At 46.2% G+C, this 18,951-nt stretch overlaps 1 protein-coding gene across 2 annotated transcripts in view; it reads left to right on the top strand.

The window, feature by feature from the left end:
* The window catches only part of Prkcb (protein kinase C beta), a 300,272-nt gene that overhangs the window by 223,327 nt on the left and 57,994 nt on the right, over nt 1–18,951 (top strand). For both annotated transcript variants that reach the window (XM_070004318.1, XM_070004319.1), the window contains exon 10: nt 18,481–18,654. In XM_070004318.1, coding sequence (XP_069860419.1) covers nt 18,481–18,654 — 174 coding nt within the window. The remainder of the gene's footprint in view (nt 1–18,480; nt 18,655–18,951) is intronic.

Here is an 18,951-nt window from a genome sequence, read left to right as displayed (position 1 = left end):
TCCAGAGCCAATGGGTTGAGTTCATTCGGTGCTTAGATTGAACACATGATGAGATTGAACACAGATGTTGGCGCTGCTTACTGAGGGGAGGATTTGAGGTGATGGTCCAGAGTTTGACGAGCTTTGCCATGGAATATGAAGATAGAGTGAGGGTAGACACAAATGAGCCTGCTGAGCAGCCCTAAGGTCCTAAGGTTAGAGTCTGTGAAGTTAGAGGTCCATGCTGACCATCGCAGTTTAACCCAAGTCTCTGAGTGACCTGTGAGTAGGGATGGAGAATTGGTGATGGATGAGGATTAGTAGAATCAGTGAAGCTGATAATTATGGTAATGAGGGAGCTAGGGATTCTGGGAATCGTCTAGTAATAAGAGAGCTGGGGATTTCGGGAAGATTATGGTAATGAGGGAAGCTAGGGATTCTGGGAAGAGAGTTGTCCACTGAAGACCTAAGAGCCCAGCATTCAGACAAACGAAAATGCGGTGTAGCCGGAGTTGGGACACACATCCAGCAGGAAGAAGGTAAGCATTTGGAAGGGTAAGGAACCCTAATTGGCAAAGCAAAGTATGTACAATGAAGGCAGTGCTTAGATTCCAGAGATCGAGCTGCTGTCCAGAGAGAAGGAAGAAAAGGAGCTCAGGAAAGGAGTTGATTCCACTGAAGAGTTTAAAATTTTTAAGTCTGGTACAGTGGCATACTTCTATAGTCCCAGCTACCTGGAAGGCTGAGGTAGTGAGAATTGCTTGGACTGAGACATTTAAGGCCAGCCAGGCAATATCATCAGACCCTGAGTCAAGGCATAATTCATAGAGAACCCTGTCCACCTGTGCAAACTATACAGATCCAGTGGTCTGAAATTGGCCACAGAGTCCTATATCCATCAAAACATTTTCACCACCCAAGAAAGAAACTTCCATAACCATGAGCATATTCCCTCTTCTCCTCCCTTAGGTATATTTTCATAAGACTGTATCCACACGGTTCATAATTAAACTTACACTGAAAGCATAAACATGGAGAACCCTTGTTCCTACCCCAAGTTCACCTAATTCTGTGCATCCCTCATGCTGCACAGATGAAGGTTGGTTTAATTTGCCTCCTGGACTAATTGAACATCCTTATTCCGATCCTCATTAACTCATGCGTTAGCATTCCAAGCACGGGTTTTCTTTTAGCCATTTAACAAGAGAGGCCGGATAGTTTCTGGTGACAGAATGGAAAGTTTCACAGGGTTTTCTGGAAAGAATCGGGGGTTGGGGGTTGTGTAAGAGTAGGGGGAAGGGACCACAGGGGAAGAGTAAAGGAATAAGATCATGGGTTTCCATGGTAACTGTTAAAATAATTGAGCGATCTCTTGCAGACCGAGGGAGTAGCATTGTAAGAACCATAGCTACAATGTCACAGCTACAAACAATGTGCCTGGGAAGGAAGGCAGAATCCACAAACACCTCAACTCTAGTTGAGCCCAGCCCTGGTTTTCATGAATGCGGTTTTACATTTGAATGCATGCTTGGCTTTGAGCGATTTTGTTCAGTTGAGTTTGTGGGAGAGATCAGCCACTGTAAGCAAGAAGAGCGCAGACAGCATGGTTTTCTCTCTGCCCTCTGGAAGATGAAGGAGCCCAGTTGCCCCCCCCCTTCTCCCCGCCCCCCCCGCCCCCCCCCCCCCCGCCCCAGGTCTGTATTGGACCTGGCCCAGAAAAGCTCCCTCTTAACCACGGAAGTCTGCTACAGAGCACCCAGGTAGGGAAGGACCTGTGAACATGAATCAAAGGGAAAAAGCAAGGGTGAACACCACCGAATTCCAAATGTGTTAGCCCTGTTTCCAGAGCTTACAAAAGACAAACCGTTTGCCTGTTTGCCTGGAGAAGTCATCTTATCTGAGCATGTCACACATATATCATTGTGCCAGATTTTTTCCCCCCTCTTGGGTGAGATGAGATCTCAAGAACATTTTGTACAGGTCAACCTCAAACCACAATCCTCCAGATCTCAACCTCCCAAGTAGCTAGGATTATAGGGGTAGGAGGGGGAGAGGGGAAGCCACCACACCAAACCTTACTTATTACTTCCTGTGACTACTTGCAGTTTTATCTTCAACCCTCTAGCTTTGATTCTTTGAACCTTGAACTTCTGCTTTGCCAAACGCCCCACCTGTTCAAGAATTTCAGCTCTGTTGATGGTTGAGTGTCTTCTGGAGCTGAATGATGCTGTAGTTGTGCATTGTTCAGTACACACACACACACACACACACACACACACACACACACACACACACACACACACACACACACACACACACACACACACACACACACACACACACACACCCCTTTCCACTTTACACCTGATGCCTCCCACACCACTGAGTTTTTTCCAGGCAGCATTCCGTTCATGCTGGTACTGCTTGTGTTCTGAGACTGCATGTGTGTCCCTGGCAATGTTTTATGGGAGCCAAACCCTTTTAAAAGGTTCCGTTGGAAGTTTAGACGAAAGCTTTCTTGTTCTTTCACATTCCTGGCTCTTGCCTATGGAAGGTACTGTGCTAGTGAGCAGACATTGCCGGGAGCTGGGGGGCGTGGCTGGGGGCGGGGAGGGGCAGGTGAACCAGGGGAGGCAGCTGGTGTACTGTGGTGGGCATAGATCTGCTATCACACTGAAGCACAGAAATCTGTGCCATGACTGATAATAGGAGACAAGTAGAAATAGCTCAAGCATTCATCAATAAAGCAAAGCTTAAATATATAAAGGTGCCAGGTGCCAGGGGCTCCCGTCTGTCATCCTAGCTACTCAGGAGGCTGAGATCTGAGGATCAAGATTCAAAGCCAGACCAGGCAGAAAAGTCCATGAGACTCTTATCTCTAATTAACCACCAAAAAATCTGGAAGTGGGACTGTGGCTCAAATGGTATAGAGAGCTAGCCTTGAGCAAAAAACCCCAGAGACAGCGCCTAGCCCCAGAGTTCAAGCCCCAGGATCTGCACAATAGATAGATAGATAGATAGATAGATAGATAGATAGATAGATAGATAGATAGATAGATAGATAAACATACATAAGGATGTACCCAAGACAGTTGAAAAGATTGCTCTCTCTCTTACACACACTATCATTTCTATCCTTTATCTAAATCATTTATCATCCATGTGTCTGTGTATTTATGTATCCATCCATTGAACATCTATCTATATTTATTGTCTTTGTATTTATCATGTATTATCTCTCTACATATTATCTATTTATATCTATCATCTATATATGTGTCTATCAGATATCTTCCTATCATCTATCTATATCATCTAACTTATGTCCATCTATGTATCTATTTATCTACCTACCTATCTGTCTGTCATCTCTGCCTGCCTATCATCATGCAAAGATTTCCATGACATATTGTCAAGAAAAAAATAAAAACAAATCATGGAACAATAACTTGCTCAGATTTCTACTCTCACTGAAGATTTTATTTGGGGGAAAAGTATTTAATGTAGAAAACCTAACCAGGCACCAGTGGCTCATGCCTGTAATCCTCACTGCTCAGGAAGCTGAGATATGGAGGATTGAGGTGCAAGGTTAATCTGGGCAAAAAGGTTCTAAAGACTTCATCTCCAGAATAGCCACTGTCATGCCAGGTTAGAGGAGTAACTCAAGTAGTAAAGCACCAATGTAGCAAGCCTGAAGCCCGGGCTTCAAACTCCAGTGCCACCAGAAAAAATAGCATTATGGTTACAGTATCCATAATACCTGTCCCCTAGATTCTATAATTAATGCTTGACTTTATTTGCTCTATCATATTTGTCTCTGTCTATCCATCAGTCCATCCTTGCATCCACCTACTTTGAATGCACTTCAAAGACAATGGTAGACCTCAAATCTTCAGCATGCGTCTCATTTAGCGAAAACAATATAATTTTAAATAGATTTATCATCTCAATATATGAAAAGGAGTTGTGCCTATCCCACAATATTTTGAATGATTGTTTTCAGGGGAAATGTACATGCTGCACCTTGTCTCCTTGTATGCATTTTGAAGAATGTGTCCTTCCAAACGTGGGAGGTGTGAAGACACCAAACTCCCAAATGTTAAGCACAGCTGGAAAAGGCTTAGAGCCCCAGGCCTGAGCTGAAGTTGGGGAAGGCTTGTGTGGAAAGAAACAAAAAGGAAAAATATCAAAGGATGGAGTTAACTACGCAGATTCATTTTCAAAAAAGAATATCTCAGCTATCTCCTTCCTGTTCAATTAGCGCAGTTTACCTGCCTAACAGTCAGGTCACCTGAACTCCTGTTAGGAGGGTAGATTCTGCTGCTGTAACAAGCAGCCCCTCTAATCACAAACTGGCTCAACTGCCAGAGAGAATTTGCATCTATCCACCTGACAGGCTAAGATGGGTGTTCCTGGCCCCGCCCACTCTCTCCAGATGGTGGTGAAGATTGGATTTTGGTCCAGCTTAAAGGACTCCATCAATCCCTTCAGAGGCCTTTCTTTTTCCCTGCATTCTGCGGGTGGAGGGGGTGAGAGAAAGAGGAGGAGGCACAAGCTGCTTCTTAAAGTCTTCGTTCTGGAAATGGCACCTGTCCCTTCTGCTTACAGCCTATTAGCAAGCCCAGTCCCACGGCAACCCCTTGGTGGGTGCTAGGGGTGCAGGGTGGAGGGAGGAGGTATCCAGAGGATTGATTTGGGTACTTGTACCTAGCAAGGAGCCTCAGGTGAACTGCTAGTTTCACAGCTTGGGTTGGAATTTTTCATGGCGACACACATGACCTTCTGACTTTTCCCCATCAGAACTCTCAATTTATCACACCCCACAAACACGGAAAACGTCAGGCGCCTCTTCTCTCTGACATTTCCTTGTGTTCAAATCATGGAACATGCCAGGTGTTCGTGCTGCCTTTCCTGAGCCCAGCAGAAGCCAGGAATAAATCAAGTAGGAAGAAGCCAGTAGCTTATGAAATGAAAGGCAGAGCCGAAGCCCTTAGAAACCCAGTTCCCAGGTATTCCATTTCTTGCTTGGTACTTTTTTTGTTTTTTTTGGAAGTGGGTGGGTCAGTCATGGAGCTTGAACTCAGGGCCTGGGCGCTGTCCCTGAACTCTTTTGCTCAAGGTTAGTGCTCTACCACATTTTGCCACGACGCCACTTTTGGTTTTCTGGTGGTTAATTGGAGATAGGAGTCTCACGGACTTTCCTGCCTGGGCTGGCTTTGAACCAGTGATCCTCAGGTCTCAGCCTTCCTGAGTAGCTAGGATGACAGGTATGAGCCAGGGGCGCTGGCCATTTCTTGCTTTAAAGAGCCCCATATTGTGGCTTTCAAGAGTACGATGCTGTGACTGTCTATGCATGTGGGATGGCCTAAAAAGCAGAGGTGGAGAGGTGAGAGGAAGAGAACCATTAAGCTTCCTCTTCTAGATCTTAATTTTCCTAGAGCAAGACCCAGGGAGAGTAAGGGCATTAAAGTACCTGAATGTCACTCAAGGGGGCACAGTGGTGTCTTCCAAGAAGATACCCCAGTGACTTAGCCCCAGAGTGTCTCTCTCCATGGTACTGACACTAACTTTGCCTCCAGATTCAAACGGTGGCAGGGCTTATTACAGCCTTAACCAAGGGTCTAGAAAAGGAACCGTTTATGTACCTCTGTATCTTTTGCTATGCACATACTTCCTTAAAAAAATCTCAACATCTTCTGCTCTCACTCAATTTGCTTATTCAGCTGGTGCTCTACCACTTCAGCCATGCTTCCAGTCTGGTTTGTTTAACTGGTAATTTGAGAGGGAATCTGTAGACTGTTCTATCTGGACTGGCTTTGGACTGTGATCCTCTGTATCTCAGCCTCCTGTGAAGTTAGGATTACAGGACTGAACCACCCACATATGCTTAGACAAAAATAATATATATATTATATACATATATTATAGAATATTTATGATATATAAGATAATATATAATATTGTTAATATGTAATAAAACTTATTAATTATAGAATATATATTATATATGAAAGTATTACATATATTATATATATATATATATATATATATATATATATATATATATATATATATATTGTCAGTCATAGGCTTGAACTCAGGGCCTGGGCACTGTCCCTGAGCTCTTTTTCTCAAGGCTGGTGCTCTACCACTTTGAGCCACAGCACCACTTCCAGTTTTTTTGTTTTTGTTTTTTTTTGGGTCCGGTCGTGGGGCCTGAACTCTGGCCTGGGCACTGTCCCTCAGCTCTTCAGTGCAAGGCTAGAGTTCTACCACTTGAGCCACAGCGCCACTTCTGACTTTTTTTTTTTCTTTTTGCTTATGTGGTGCTGAGGAATCAAACCCAGGGCCTCATGCATGCAAGGCAAGCACTCTACCACTGGGCCACCTTCCCAGCCCCCACTTCCAGTTTTTGAGTGGGCTAATTGGAGATAAGAGTCTCATAGGGATTTTTCTGCCCAGGCTGGCTTTGAACCATAATCCTCAGATCTCAGCCTCCTGAATAGCTAGGATAATAGGCATGAGCCACCAGTGCCTGGCTGAAAATATTATAGTTTAAGGTGACTTTTTCTTTTTAGCATGGCCCCAAATATATCAATACATATATCAATATATGTATGTATTGATGTATAATCATAGGCTTGATATACCAGTTAAATATTTATTTTCATCTCTGTTTTAGGAGAGCTTATGAACATTTTTTTAAAACCTTTGTTCAGTTGATAGTACCAATGCCACATTTTTTTTGGGGGGGGGAGACTTAAATATCTTGTGTTCACACAACCAGCACTTCCATTACTGCTGTATTTCAGAGCGTGAAGACTTCGGCTACAATTTTCGTCCATCATTTTCTCTAGACAAAGAAATGTGTTCTGTGGTTCTTACATCCTGGGGAAATCTTTCCCATGACCTTGACCTCCTGTGCTGGCCTTTGGTCTGAATTGGCACAGACTTAAATTGTTGGTTTAAGATACATGGCCTTTACTTCTTCCCCAGCCACTCATTTCTTCTGGTGAGGGTGGTGGCGTTGATGACGATCATATTGTCTGCCCTTGTGTGAGTCTCACTGCCTGTCAGGCTCTTGAGTGCATTGCGTGGATGAGCTCACCTTTACTTTATAATGTTCCTAATATTATCCCCATTTCGGACATGAGGAGAATGATACCAAAAGCTGCAACACCCTGCCAAGAGTTACACTAGTGAGCGACCTTTAGTGACTCAGGTTTGATTCAGAATCCTGGCGCTCTTGATGGCATGATTCTCAGCGCAGTGAACAGCGGTCCTCTGTTTGGTGCAATAATTACACTCTAGGAGGTGAGCTCCTTTGTCTCATTTTCTTATTTGCCTACGAAGTGCTATGCTGGGTCTGCTGGCCTCATGTTCACTGGAAGCAACTGCTGTTAGATCAATTGCATGAAGCAATCCCCCAGGACTCCACATTTTCTCTTCTTCCTTAGCACCCTGAGCTCTACCTTAGACAAATACCCATTGGAACTGTAAGTCACCTGCAGGAATTTCCTGAGCAGGCTCTCGGGTGTGGCTCTAACTCCTCCAAACATTGTCCCTAGCCCTGCTGGTTCGGGTTTTAAGTCTTGGCGATGTCTCCAGTACCCGTAGTCATGTGCCTCAGCTGGTTCCTTCACAGATCCTGGCCTCCATGCTTCCTCAACCTCCACTTCTGGCCTCCATACCTTCTAACCCTCGGCTCCTGGCCTCCATGGCTCTATGCCTCCTACATGTCACCAGCTGTCCCTTTAGCCCCCCCCTCCCCCAGCAATGCTGTCTCCAGCATCATCGGATTCATAATCGTTGCTGAAGACCATGCTACAGATGCACGTGCAAGATAGCATTCTAATTCTTCCCTCATTCTGCTGTAGTTATTGGAGACAAGCCTGTTGTATCTATATGGACATTGTAAGTCAGAAAAGTCGAATGATGGGTTGGGAGTGTAGCTCAGGGGTAGAGTGCTGGCCTAGCCATGGGTAAGTCCTGCATTTCATCCCAACATTGCAAGAAGGAAGGGAGGGGAGGAGAGGGGAGGGGAGGGGAGGGGAGGGGAAGGGAGGGGAGAGACTTCTCCAAGCTAGGAGGAAGAGGCAGGATGGCACTGGAGCTCTGATTTTGTGAGGCCAGTTGCCTCTTTCCATTTCTAACAGCACTCTTCTCCATGTCTCCCTTCATTACTAGGCCCCCTCCCTCCCTCCTTTCTTCTTTCTCTTTTCACTTTTATTTTATAATTTTCTCTTCCTCCTTTCTCTCCACTACCCCCTTTTTGTTTTGTTTTGTTTGGGGCTTATTTTGTTTTATTTCTCCTGCTTTGGAAACTATTTCCAAAACTGCTGCATCTTAACATTTGTTGGTTCCTCCTCCACCTACCCTGAAGAAAGCATAAGAATATATATCTTATGATTGCATTGGCATAAAATACATTCATAAAGATATTAAAACCATTTCCTTCAAGCTGAAACTTCAGGGTTTTATTTTCCTTTGGATTTTAAAGGAAATGAGCATGCTTTCATGAACTCCCAAGAGGGCACGGGGCCTGAGATCCTGCAGGTGTTTTGTCGGTGGAGAAGGTAATGGCTGGTTTCGGCCCCAGCGTTTGGGTAGCTACATACTTCCACAGAGGCGCATCCTCTTTGTAGGGCAGGAGAGAGGGGTACAGAGTACTGAGTCCCCGAGTCCCTGGCATACAGCCTCTTCTGCTTAGAGCCAAGCTCAGCACTGAGTCTGCCAGGAAGAAATTGCCCGAGGGGATTAAAAGACAGAGTCATTCTCACCAGTAACTAAGGCCTTCCCGCTTGTCTTTGAGCCCAGTGGTGGGTGGGTGTCGATCCTAATTTTAATCTCATTAGTGACACGTCTTCCCGCGCTCACACACACATGCGTACATACATTAGACGTGGTTACATAACCTACAAAGGCGCCTTTACCACTGCGTTGTCTCCCTACACCACATGCTGCCACATCCCTTCATCATCCGGTTCACCCGGAGCTGCAAGGCTTTGCTACCTGCTCCCTTAATCCTCTTCCCTCCACACTTGCTGTCTGATCTTGGATTCCTGCCTTCTCTCGCTGGTTCCATCCTAATTATGGTGCCTCTCCCAGTCCCCCAAATTCCACATGTACTTCGAGTTAACAGCCTGGTGGTTTTGTGGGCTCACTTTTCCCCATTTTTCTTGGGCAGTGACTCACCCGTGGCTTTCCCACGCTCGCTTCTTGGAAGATAGGAAATTGTCAAACAAGATTAAGATCTGCTTTCCTTAACAGAAACAAATTGTATCAAAGAAACTTAAATACCAGGAATGGAAGCTTTCTACATGCACTGCATGGAGCCGGTTGAGCCAGAGTAGGTGAATGGGGTGTGTTTATCGGGAAAATGCGATCCGATGCACAATATCACACAACTCCCAAAGGTCAACGTGCGGCCCGAGAGATGGCTTCCGAGGGCCCAATCATCGTGTCTCCTTCTCAGGACCTCCAACTTGTTACCCAACTTCTCACCATTGTTTCTTTCTGTGGATGTGCACCAGCACCCCCACTCTCCTTCTGCCCAAGAACATCCTACAAGTTTAAAATCCCAGGAGGGAGGAAGAGGGACCACCATCTCCAAGGGAATATGACAGGGACGTTATCTCTGAAAAGCAGAGACCCCTGACTTGTCTGGTCCGTAAGCCAAAGCAGGAATTTCCTTTACATTGCCACGTCTTTCAAATGTGATCCTGTGTGTGTGTGTGTGTGTGTGTGTGTGTGTGTGTGTGTGTGTGTGTGTGTGTGTGATCCTGTGTGTGTGTGTGTGTGTGTGTGTGTGTGTGTGTGTGTGTGTGAATATTAGCACATTAAGTCAAGTCTACTTATCTTGGGTCCATAGAGCCTTGAACATGGATAAAAGAAACTCCGTGTCTGGTGTAAATTTGCATTTTCCCATTCTGGTTGCCCTCCAGGAATGCATCTCAGCCATATCTCTGTGCTGGCTCAGAAATCCACAGCTCAACTAAACAGAGTCCCTGTTCCTCTTCTTTGCTACAGCAGCCTTGATTGTGGAAACTTCTCGATTGTTATCCTCCGACCCCACCTTGGCAAATGTGACTCATAGGATCAGAGATGCTGGATTTGTTGTTTCTGGCCCCTTCCCTTTTCCATAGTGTTGCTCTTAACTATGGTGATGACCCGAGAGGGCTGACCACGCAGTAAGCATCATACGGCATCACCTCCATTTTACAGAAGCAGGCACCGAGGCTAGGAGAGGTGAGACACATGCAGATGTGCAGGTAGAATCCATCCTGCCCAGTCTCCCTGGAACCGCTCCTGCCACAGAGAAGCCCTACTCTGTGATCGGCAGTCTGTGACACCAGCCACGAAACCAGCCTTGTGCTGACAGAACACAGCAGATTAAGGAGAAAACAGGCTTTTCTTTGTGCAACCTAATTGTTGAAATGAATGACAGACCCTTAAGGGTTTCATTTCATTGTCGTGTGGTAAAAAAGCATCAATTACTGGCTTGTTTTCCCACACACCCTCTAAAACAACAGTCAAATTAAATCTGCTTTTACTCTAGCCATCTAGTGTTTTCCAATACAACATGACTTAATGAAATTTGACAAAGCCATCCGTGTCAACAAAGTTTATCTTATTTTTTTCTGAAATCTTTTTTTTTTGGTAATCAGAATACTTAACATCTCCCTCAGCAATACCAAGTATATGATAGAGTATTTCGTGTGTGTGTGTGTATGTGTGTGTGTGTGTGTGTGTGTGTGTGTGTGTGTGTGTGTGTACACCAATCCTGGAAGTTGAACTCAGCCTGGATGCTTTCCCTGATCTTCTCTTGCTCAAGGCTAGGGTTCTACCACTTGAGCCACAGCTCTACTTCTGGCATTTTGGTAGTTTATTTGAGATAAGAGTCTCACGGAAGAAAGCTGCCTGCTTCCAGCCACGATCCTCAGATCTCAGCCTCCTGAGTATCTAGGATTTACAGGCATGAGCCACTGGTGTTCTGCACAATAGTTACAGATATATCTATATCTATGTATAGATATATCTGTATATATACATACCTGTATATATATACATATATGTGTGCGTATATCTCTATCTATCTATCTATCTATCTATCTATCTATCTATCTATCTATCTATCTATCTATCTATCTATCTCTCTATCTATCTGTCTGTCTGTCTGTCTGTCTGTCTGTCTGTCTGTCTGTCTGTCTGTCTGTCTGTCTGTCTGTCTGTCTGCTAAACCTTCTCGTTCACATTATAATTGAAAGTTTGTACCCTCTACCCATCATCTGCTTATCCTACTCTTCCAGCCCTACTGGCCACCAGTCACCAACTCTGCTCCTCTCAGTTGGATAGTTTTAGATTCACATCTAAGTGAGATCCTGCACTATTTGTCTTTCTGTATGGTATTTATTTCACATCACAAGTTCCTCCAAGTTCACTAGTGTGTGTGTGTGTGTGTGTGTGTGTGTGTGTGTGTGTGTGTGTGTGCAAGCTGGTCCTGGGGCTTGAACTCTGGGCCTGGGAAGTGCCCTTGAGTTCTTATGCTCAAGGTTAATGTTCTACCACTTAAGTCTCAACTCCACTTTTAGCTTTTTGCTGGTTAATTGGAGATAAGAGTCTCACAGACTTTGTATCCAGGCTGGCTTTGAACCATGTTCTTCAGATCTCAGCTTCTTCAGTAGCTAGGATTGCCAGCGTAAGCCACTGGCATGGGGCCTCTTTGACATTATGTATTATAGTCCAGTTAAATGGTTCTCTCTCTCTCTCTCTCTCTCTCTCTCTCTCTCTCTCTCTCTCTCTCTCTCTCTCTCTCTCTCTCTCTCTCAGTCATGGGGCTTGAGCTCTGGGCCTGGGTGCTGTCCCTGAGCTCTTCAGCTCAAGGCCAGCGCTCTACCACCTGAGCCACAGTGCCACTTCCGGTTTTCTGGTGGTTTATTGGAGATAAGAGTTGCATGGACTTTCCTGCCGGGGCTGGTTTTAAACTGTGATCCTCAGATCTCAGCCTCCTGAGTAGCTAGGATTACAGGCGTGAGCCACCAGTGCCCGGCAGTTAAATATTTCTTATTGGGCCCAACCATGCATCTTCCTGTGGGGAACACAGGAAAGGCATGTCAGGTTGAAGGTCACTCCCTCTCCACTCTCTTTTCCCCAGCCTCTGAGTCACCCCTTCAATCCTTTGCTTAACAATGGCTTGCCCTGTAGAGGCAGAAATGACCGGGCTAATGGTACCTTCCTGCACTTCAGTCACACTTGCCTGACTTCCGCTGCTAGGGAACACAAATTCAACTTTGATTAAATCTCAGGGGTGACACAGCATCATTTTAAAAGGTTTAATTCAAAATATAACTGCTGCCCTGACCTCTGATATGAAAAACTAGATCATTGGTTACATCGATACTCAAATGCTATTATCATCTATAAAGATATTGATTGTTTATTTATTCATTTAGAAATCAGGGTGTTGCTACGTAACCCAGACTGGCCTTCAAGTCTGAATCCCTCTACCTCAGTCTTCAGAATACTGAGAAAACAGGTGTTTGCTATCACACCTAGCAAAGATTGTGTGTGTGTGTGTGTGTGTGTGTGTGTGTGTGTGTGTGTGTGTGTGTGTGTGCATGCCTGGGCAGGTGCTTGAGATCAGGGCCTGGATCCTGTCCCTGAGCATTTTTTGCTCCAGGCTAGCCCTCTACCACTTGAGCCACAGCTCCACTTCCAATTTTCCAGTAGTTCATTGCAGATAAGTCTTACAGACTTTCCTGCCTGGGTTGGCTTTGAACTGTGATCCTCAGATCTCAGCTTCCTGAGTAGCCAAGATTGTAGGCATGAGCCACCAACTAGTGCCTGGGAATATATAGTTTTTAAAACTCTAGAAGATTTCCTGATTGATCATGAAATAACTATGCCAGGTCATCTGAGCTGATCCACAGACATTACTGTCCACGTGAACTTGAAGACTGTCTTCAGGAAACAATTATTTCCTCATAGGAGAAGCCTGTGGTCTCTCTTACATGTCTTCTGCCCAGCCCAGGCCCAGTCCAGCAGAGAGTATCATCTTGCCTTTCCTCCTGAGCTCTTCATAAGCACCTCCTGGAACAGGTTTTGCAGAACTATTGGTCTGGTTCTCCACTTTGCTTTCTAGCTTTCCCCTGGTTTGTACATAGAGGAAAGGAGATCAAGAATCTCTTGTATCCTCTGGAAGGAATGATAACATCTTCTCATTTTCCATTTGTGTGCCTTTGCTTTAATAACCATAACCTGCTGGGTGTTAGGCACCGAGTTTTACCGGTGCTGTCTATTGGTCTCAGCGCTCCCTTCAATGGAGGAACAGAGACTCAAAGAGCTAATGTATCCAAGCACACTGAGCAGAGCACAGGATAGAGTCAGGATTTGAACTCAAGAATCCAGCATTCCAAACTGTGCACACGCTTCTCGTTACTCATAAGCTTCCAGCCTCTGTGGGTGCCCTTGTGGCACTTTTCCCTGATACAGATTGTCCTGCTACCTATCAGGTGGTCGCCGAGAGGATGCTGACATTCTCTTCATCGTGAAACCAGTCTGCACCCGGTTTTCTGTCAAAATCCTCCTCTCCACAGGGCGAGTGCCCTTGGGGGGAAGCTGATAGAGAGCATTTGGCTCATGTTCCAGCTCCTGGTTACAACATGTCCTGAGGGCCTCTGGCCAGTTCACTTCCCTGTCCTCTCCCGGTGCTGGTTAGACCTTGGCTCAGGAAGGACCCAAAGATTGAGAAGATTCTGATTTAATTGGTCTGGAACATGGCCCACACATCAGCTTCTCACGGATCTGCAGGGAATTTTAAAATGTGCCGCACAGCACGGAGGGGGCAGACAACAGCTTGCTGGGAGCAGGCGGGACAAAGGCAAGGAGAGCCTGTGGCCTGGGGGAGGGCAGGCACTGTGTCTGCCTTAGAGCTCAGCTGGTTGGAGCCCCGCTGCAAGGGTCCATGGGGCTGGGTGAATGCAGACAGGAGGCAGCTTCAGAGATCACAGGATCCTTCCTCAAAGAAAGTGCGCCTGAACAGTAGAAAGAGGATCCAGCAGATGACTCTTAAGTGCTGCATCTAATCTACCCACAGCTATTCTCTCGCGTTCTAAGCATTCAAGAAAAGCATGATCTCGTCCATTCTTCCACACTCATGGTCACTCTTTACAACCTTTCTGGTGTCCTTTCTTAAGTATCAGGGGATCCTCAGAACCCAATTTCTCTGCCTCTTTTCAATGCACTGTCTGAAATCATCAAGTTAGAATCTTTCCCCCTCAGGCCGGCCACTGGTGGCTCACACCTGTAATCCTAGCTACTCAAGAGGCTGAGATCTGAGGATCATGGTTCAAAGCCAGCCCGGGCAGGAAAGTCCAATAAACCACCAGAAAACCAGTGGAAGTGGTGCTGTGGCTCTGGTGGTAGAGCACTAGCCTTGAGCTGAAGAGCTGAGGGACAGCATCCAGGCACAGAGATCAAGCCCCATGGCCTACAATAAAAAAGAAGAAGAAGAAAAAGAAGAATCTTTCCTCCTCATTACCAGCAGTGTGGATCAGGTGCCTAGGTCAGACAGAGAGCCAACAAAGTATGTGGGTGCATTGAAGGGGAGGTGTGAGGGAGCAAAATGAAGTAGGGGGAGAAGGAGGCTCTGAACTTGGAGCAGGTGTCTGTTGAGGAGGGAATGGGTGAGGAGAAGGGTCTTTATTGCTTGAAGTTTCACACTCCCCAGCCAGCTGGGAATCGGATATGGGTTCAAAAGGTACCATCAGTCTCGTGTTCTTTCTCAAATGAAAGACCATTGAGGAGAACTACCGTCATGCATAGGATTGTGTCATCTTGAGATTGTGTGTTCAAGTCCTGGCCACGAGCACCTCAGAAGGCGGGCTTTACTCAGAGAGAGGTCTGTAGAGAGGTCATTGAGATAGGATGAGGTGGTATTGGACTAGCGTGGGCCCTGATCGCATCCATGGCTGGTGTCCTTGTAAGAAAAGGGACATTGGGACGCTGACACAGCGCACCCAGTAGAGATCACCATGTGAAGGCACTGGCAGAAATGGGAGTAATGTGTCTATAAACCAAGGGATGCCAAGGCCTGCTGGCAGCTACCAGAGCTGGCATGGGCCAATCTTTCTCAAAGTCAAAAGGAATCCATATCGCTGACATTGTTGACTTTGGACAATGCCCTGAGCTTTTGTGCTCCAGGCCAGCCTTCTACCACTTGAGCTGAAGTTCCACTTTCAGTTTTTTGGTGCTTAATCAGAGATGAGTTACACAGACATTCCTGCCTGTGCTGGCTTAGTACCCTGACCCTCAGCTCTGAGCCTTCTGAGTAGCTCAGATTACAGGCATAAACCATGGGCCCCTGGTAACCGTCTTCTTTTTATAAATGAGAATACTAAGGCTCAGAGAAGTTCAGAGAATCGCCCAAAGTCACACAGCTAGTGTGCAGTGATCCTGGACACATTACTAGCTGTTCTTATGCTCAACTCAGCAAAAACACACTAGAGCATTAGCCCACCCCATGGATGTAGGCCAGGATTCCTGGCCCACTTTACCTGTGGCACTTGCTGGCAAAGCTCATCATAACCAACTTTCCAGCCAGGAATTCCTGGGCTACTTTTCTCTGTTTTAGTTTTTGCCCCTGGAGTTCTGCTGTTTATTATAACTTTCCCAGAAGCCTCTTGGGTAACAGATGTGGCTGAGAATTTGATAAGAACGTCACTTCAACACGTCCTTTCCATCTGTTTGGGACCCGGGCCCTGGAGACGCAGGCACAGCTGAGCAAACAGCCCACGCCCTCCATGTTGATATTAAAGTTTCTAGAAGCTCCAGGAACTGCTTAAGACAATTCATAAAAGACTAGGGTTTCCACTTAAAGGGATAGTTTAGAATGCGACCATTGCCTTTGCTAATGCTGTATAGGGCTATTTCCCCCCCCCCCATCTCTTTTTCTCTCCTGTGTAATCTTCAAGTGCTAGGCACATGACCAGAATTTGAAAGGGCTAAGCAGGAAAAAATAGAGAGAGAAAAGGAGTCAGGCCTGGTGGCTTATGCCTGTAATCGTAGTTACTCAGTAGGCTGAGATCTGAGGATCAAGTTTCAAAGTTAGCCTGGAACAAAAAAATCCAAGAGACTCTTGTTTCTAATTAATCAGCAAAAAGCCAGGAGTGGAGCTGTGGCCCAAGTGGTAGAGTGCCAGCCTTAAGTTAAAAAAAAAGCCAAGGGAGATGGCCTTGAATCCAAGCCCTAGCGCGCACACACACACACACACACACACACACACACACACACACACACACACACACACACACACACACACACACACACACACACAAGTAAAAGAGGTGAATGCTGGCAGAACTGGTTGCCTTGTCTGAAGGGAGTCATCAGGGCTGGAGAATTCTTGGAGGTCATGAGAAGTGACCTTCATCTTTTCTAGGCAGTGGTAGGGTGTAGAAGGACATTGCAAACCACGGGAATGGAATAGTCAGAAGAAAAGATCATGAAATGCCAAGCCTTGGGGAACCACGGAGGATTTCAGGCATGCAGGTTGTATGATCTGGGCTACAGCTTTTAGAAATAATTCTTGGCTCAGGAAAGATCATCTCTGAAGAGTCTCAGTGTCTTTCCCTGGAAGGGAAACTAACTAAAAGCTGATAGCGGCTGTTTATCCTGGTCTCTGCCCTGTGGTCTTAAGCAGGGGGCTAAGATGTCATTCATAGACTCCAGCATGGCTCCCTTGCTCTTGGAAGAGGAATGGGAGCCACAGGCATCCAGGATTGGCTGTGTGTCAGTGTCAAGTCTCTCCTACCTGCTTCCAGGATCCTCCCACCTGCTTCCGGGATCCTTCTACCTGCTTCTGATGTTCTCCCACTGCAATCCCTCCACTCCAGTGCACCATGGGAAGAGCACTTGCTTGTTCCCTACCTCACCTTAACTAGCCTGGTTCTCCCAGGAGAGTCTTCCATCTCCTGATTCTACATCTTAGAACAGTTGCTTGCTGCGGTCTTGGGATCTGTCTTGATGAACAGCTGAGGGAGGAAAACCAGTGGGCACCAGGGAGACAAGACAGAAGAGCTGGGGCCATCTACCCCGGTGGGCCCCACCTCACCACCAAAAGTAGTAGATGGGTTTTGAGATCTGACTCAAAGCCCAGCAGGTCAGATCGAGCAGGAGGGCAGCTTTTAGACTTCATTGTGGGGCTGAGGAACTTCATTGTTGCTGTGGAAATATATGCCTGAAACCTTTTCCTACAATGCCCTAAATCCCAGCATCTGCCCTGCCCTGGATCACTGCTTACTGTGTCAGGAGCTCAGACAAGGAGTCTGTGAGCTCAGCCCGGAAGCTTCAGTGCATTCATGTAGGAGGCACGGAGCTTCTGTGTCTAAGTCCAGTCAGACCAGCAGAGCAAGCTGTGCTGAGCTGCCTGTCCCCTGTGTCTTGGTCTCTGGTGCATCCTCTGGTCCTACACCCGAGCCAGGTGTGTGCACTTCCTTTCTTTAACCACCTTGAGCTCTCTTCTGGAGCTCACCTGCAGTTGTTTTTTGAAGGCAGGAACTTTGGTCAGACAGACTTGAGTTCAAATCTTGGTTCTGGCTTTATGGAATTGTGGTGTATGCAGTTTACTTAACCTTTCTGTGCCTCAGTTTCCTGTACAATGGAGGTTCACAGTCTACCTACTTCCTAGACTAGAATGCAAAGTAAATGAAAATAGCCAATGTAAACCAATAATTGCTTGGTTACACTGGGAGGTGCTTAAGAATTTGGTGATGATTAATACACACAAAGAAGAGAACAAAGTGTATAGAGTAACTATATCAATCTGTTAATTTATTCTTCCAGGAAGCCTTCCCAGGAGCTCCCAGATCAGATTGGCTTTCTGTAATGTGGTTCTTCCTTGAGCTTTCCAGAACCTTTTTTAGGGTAGTACCTAAATCACTGCTCCCCCTGGATACTCAAAACCAAGAAAAATAATATATTCACCAGCCACTGGTCCTGACCATGATCAGTGTCCTCAGAAGCCCCAAGACAACAGAGAACTCCATTAGACTATGTCGCGCAACCACCCTACCATGAATTGCCCAAAGACTTTCTCCTTTTCCAGCATTCAAGCCTGCTTATGTTACCTGTGCTTATCAGGCTGTTTGAGAACACTTCATCACAGAATAAATACTTACTTCTGACAGGCATTCACTGGTTCCATAAGTGTTTATTGAACATCTACTATGTGCAAGTACTATTGTGGGCTCTTAGATTATGCCAGTGGATTAAACAGGGCTATTTTATTCTAACCACGTGAGAGAGGCACTGATGCGTATCAGGAAGGGGTCAGTGCTGGGTCCTCTCTGCTCTCCTTGTACCCTCTGGATTGATTGGGGTCAGCATGGTCCCCTTGTCTCCCAGTTAGCAGAGGGCCACACTGGGAGTGGCTGGGACCATGAACAGCTGTCTGCAGCTGGCCCCAGCACGTCACTTCCCTGTTGCATCTTCTGTCTTCCCCAGGTGATGCTCTCTGAGAGGAAGGGCACGGATGAGCTGTACGCAGTGAAGATCCTGAAGAAGGATGTGGTGATCCAAGATGACGACGTGGAGTGCACAATGGTGGAGAAGCGGGTGCTGGCCCTGCCGGGCAAGCCACCCTTCCTGACCCAGCTCCACTCCTGCTTCCAGACTATGGTAACTTATCCAGTGGTCCTAGAAGGATACATCTGGGGCTGTACCCAAGCTTTGGCTGAAAGTTATGGCTCAGCAGTCCCCTGTCCAATGAGCTACCTGAGCCCTTGATATTATAGAAAAAAAATGGTGCTAGGCCCAGGAAAGTCAACCAAGAATTCCTGAGTCAGATGCTGAGCCAGCTCAGATTAAGGAACTCAGGCAATTGATTTGATAACCATCATGGTGGAACTGTGTTCTGACAGCAGACCATGACGTTGAGGCAGGAACTTAGTACAAAGATCCACAGACCACCTGGAT

This window comes from Dipodomys merriami, unplaced genomic scaffold, assembly GCF_024711535.1.
Source record: "Dipodomys merriami isolate MVZ:Mamm:240054 unplaced genomic scaffold, mDipMer1.0.p SCAF_62, whole genome shotgun sequence".
In the NCBI taxonomy this organism is placed as follows: Eukaryota; Metazoa; Chordata; class Mammalia; order Rodentia; family Heteromyidae; genus Dipodomys; species Dipodomys merriami.
The sequence above is the reverse complement of the archived record's forward strand: the minus strand, read 5'-3'. Positions and strand labels throughout refer to the sequence as shown.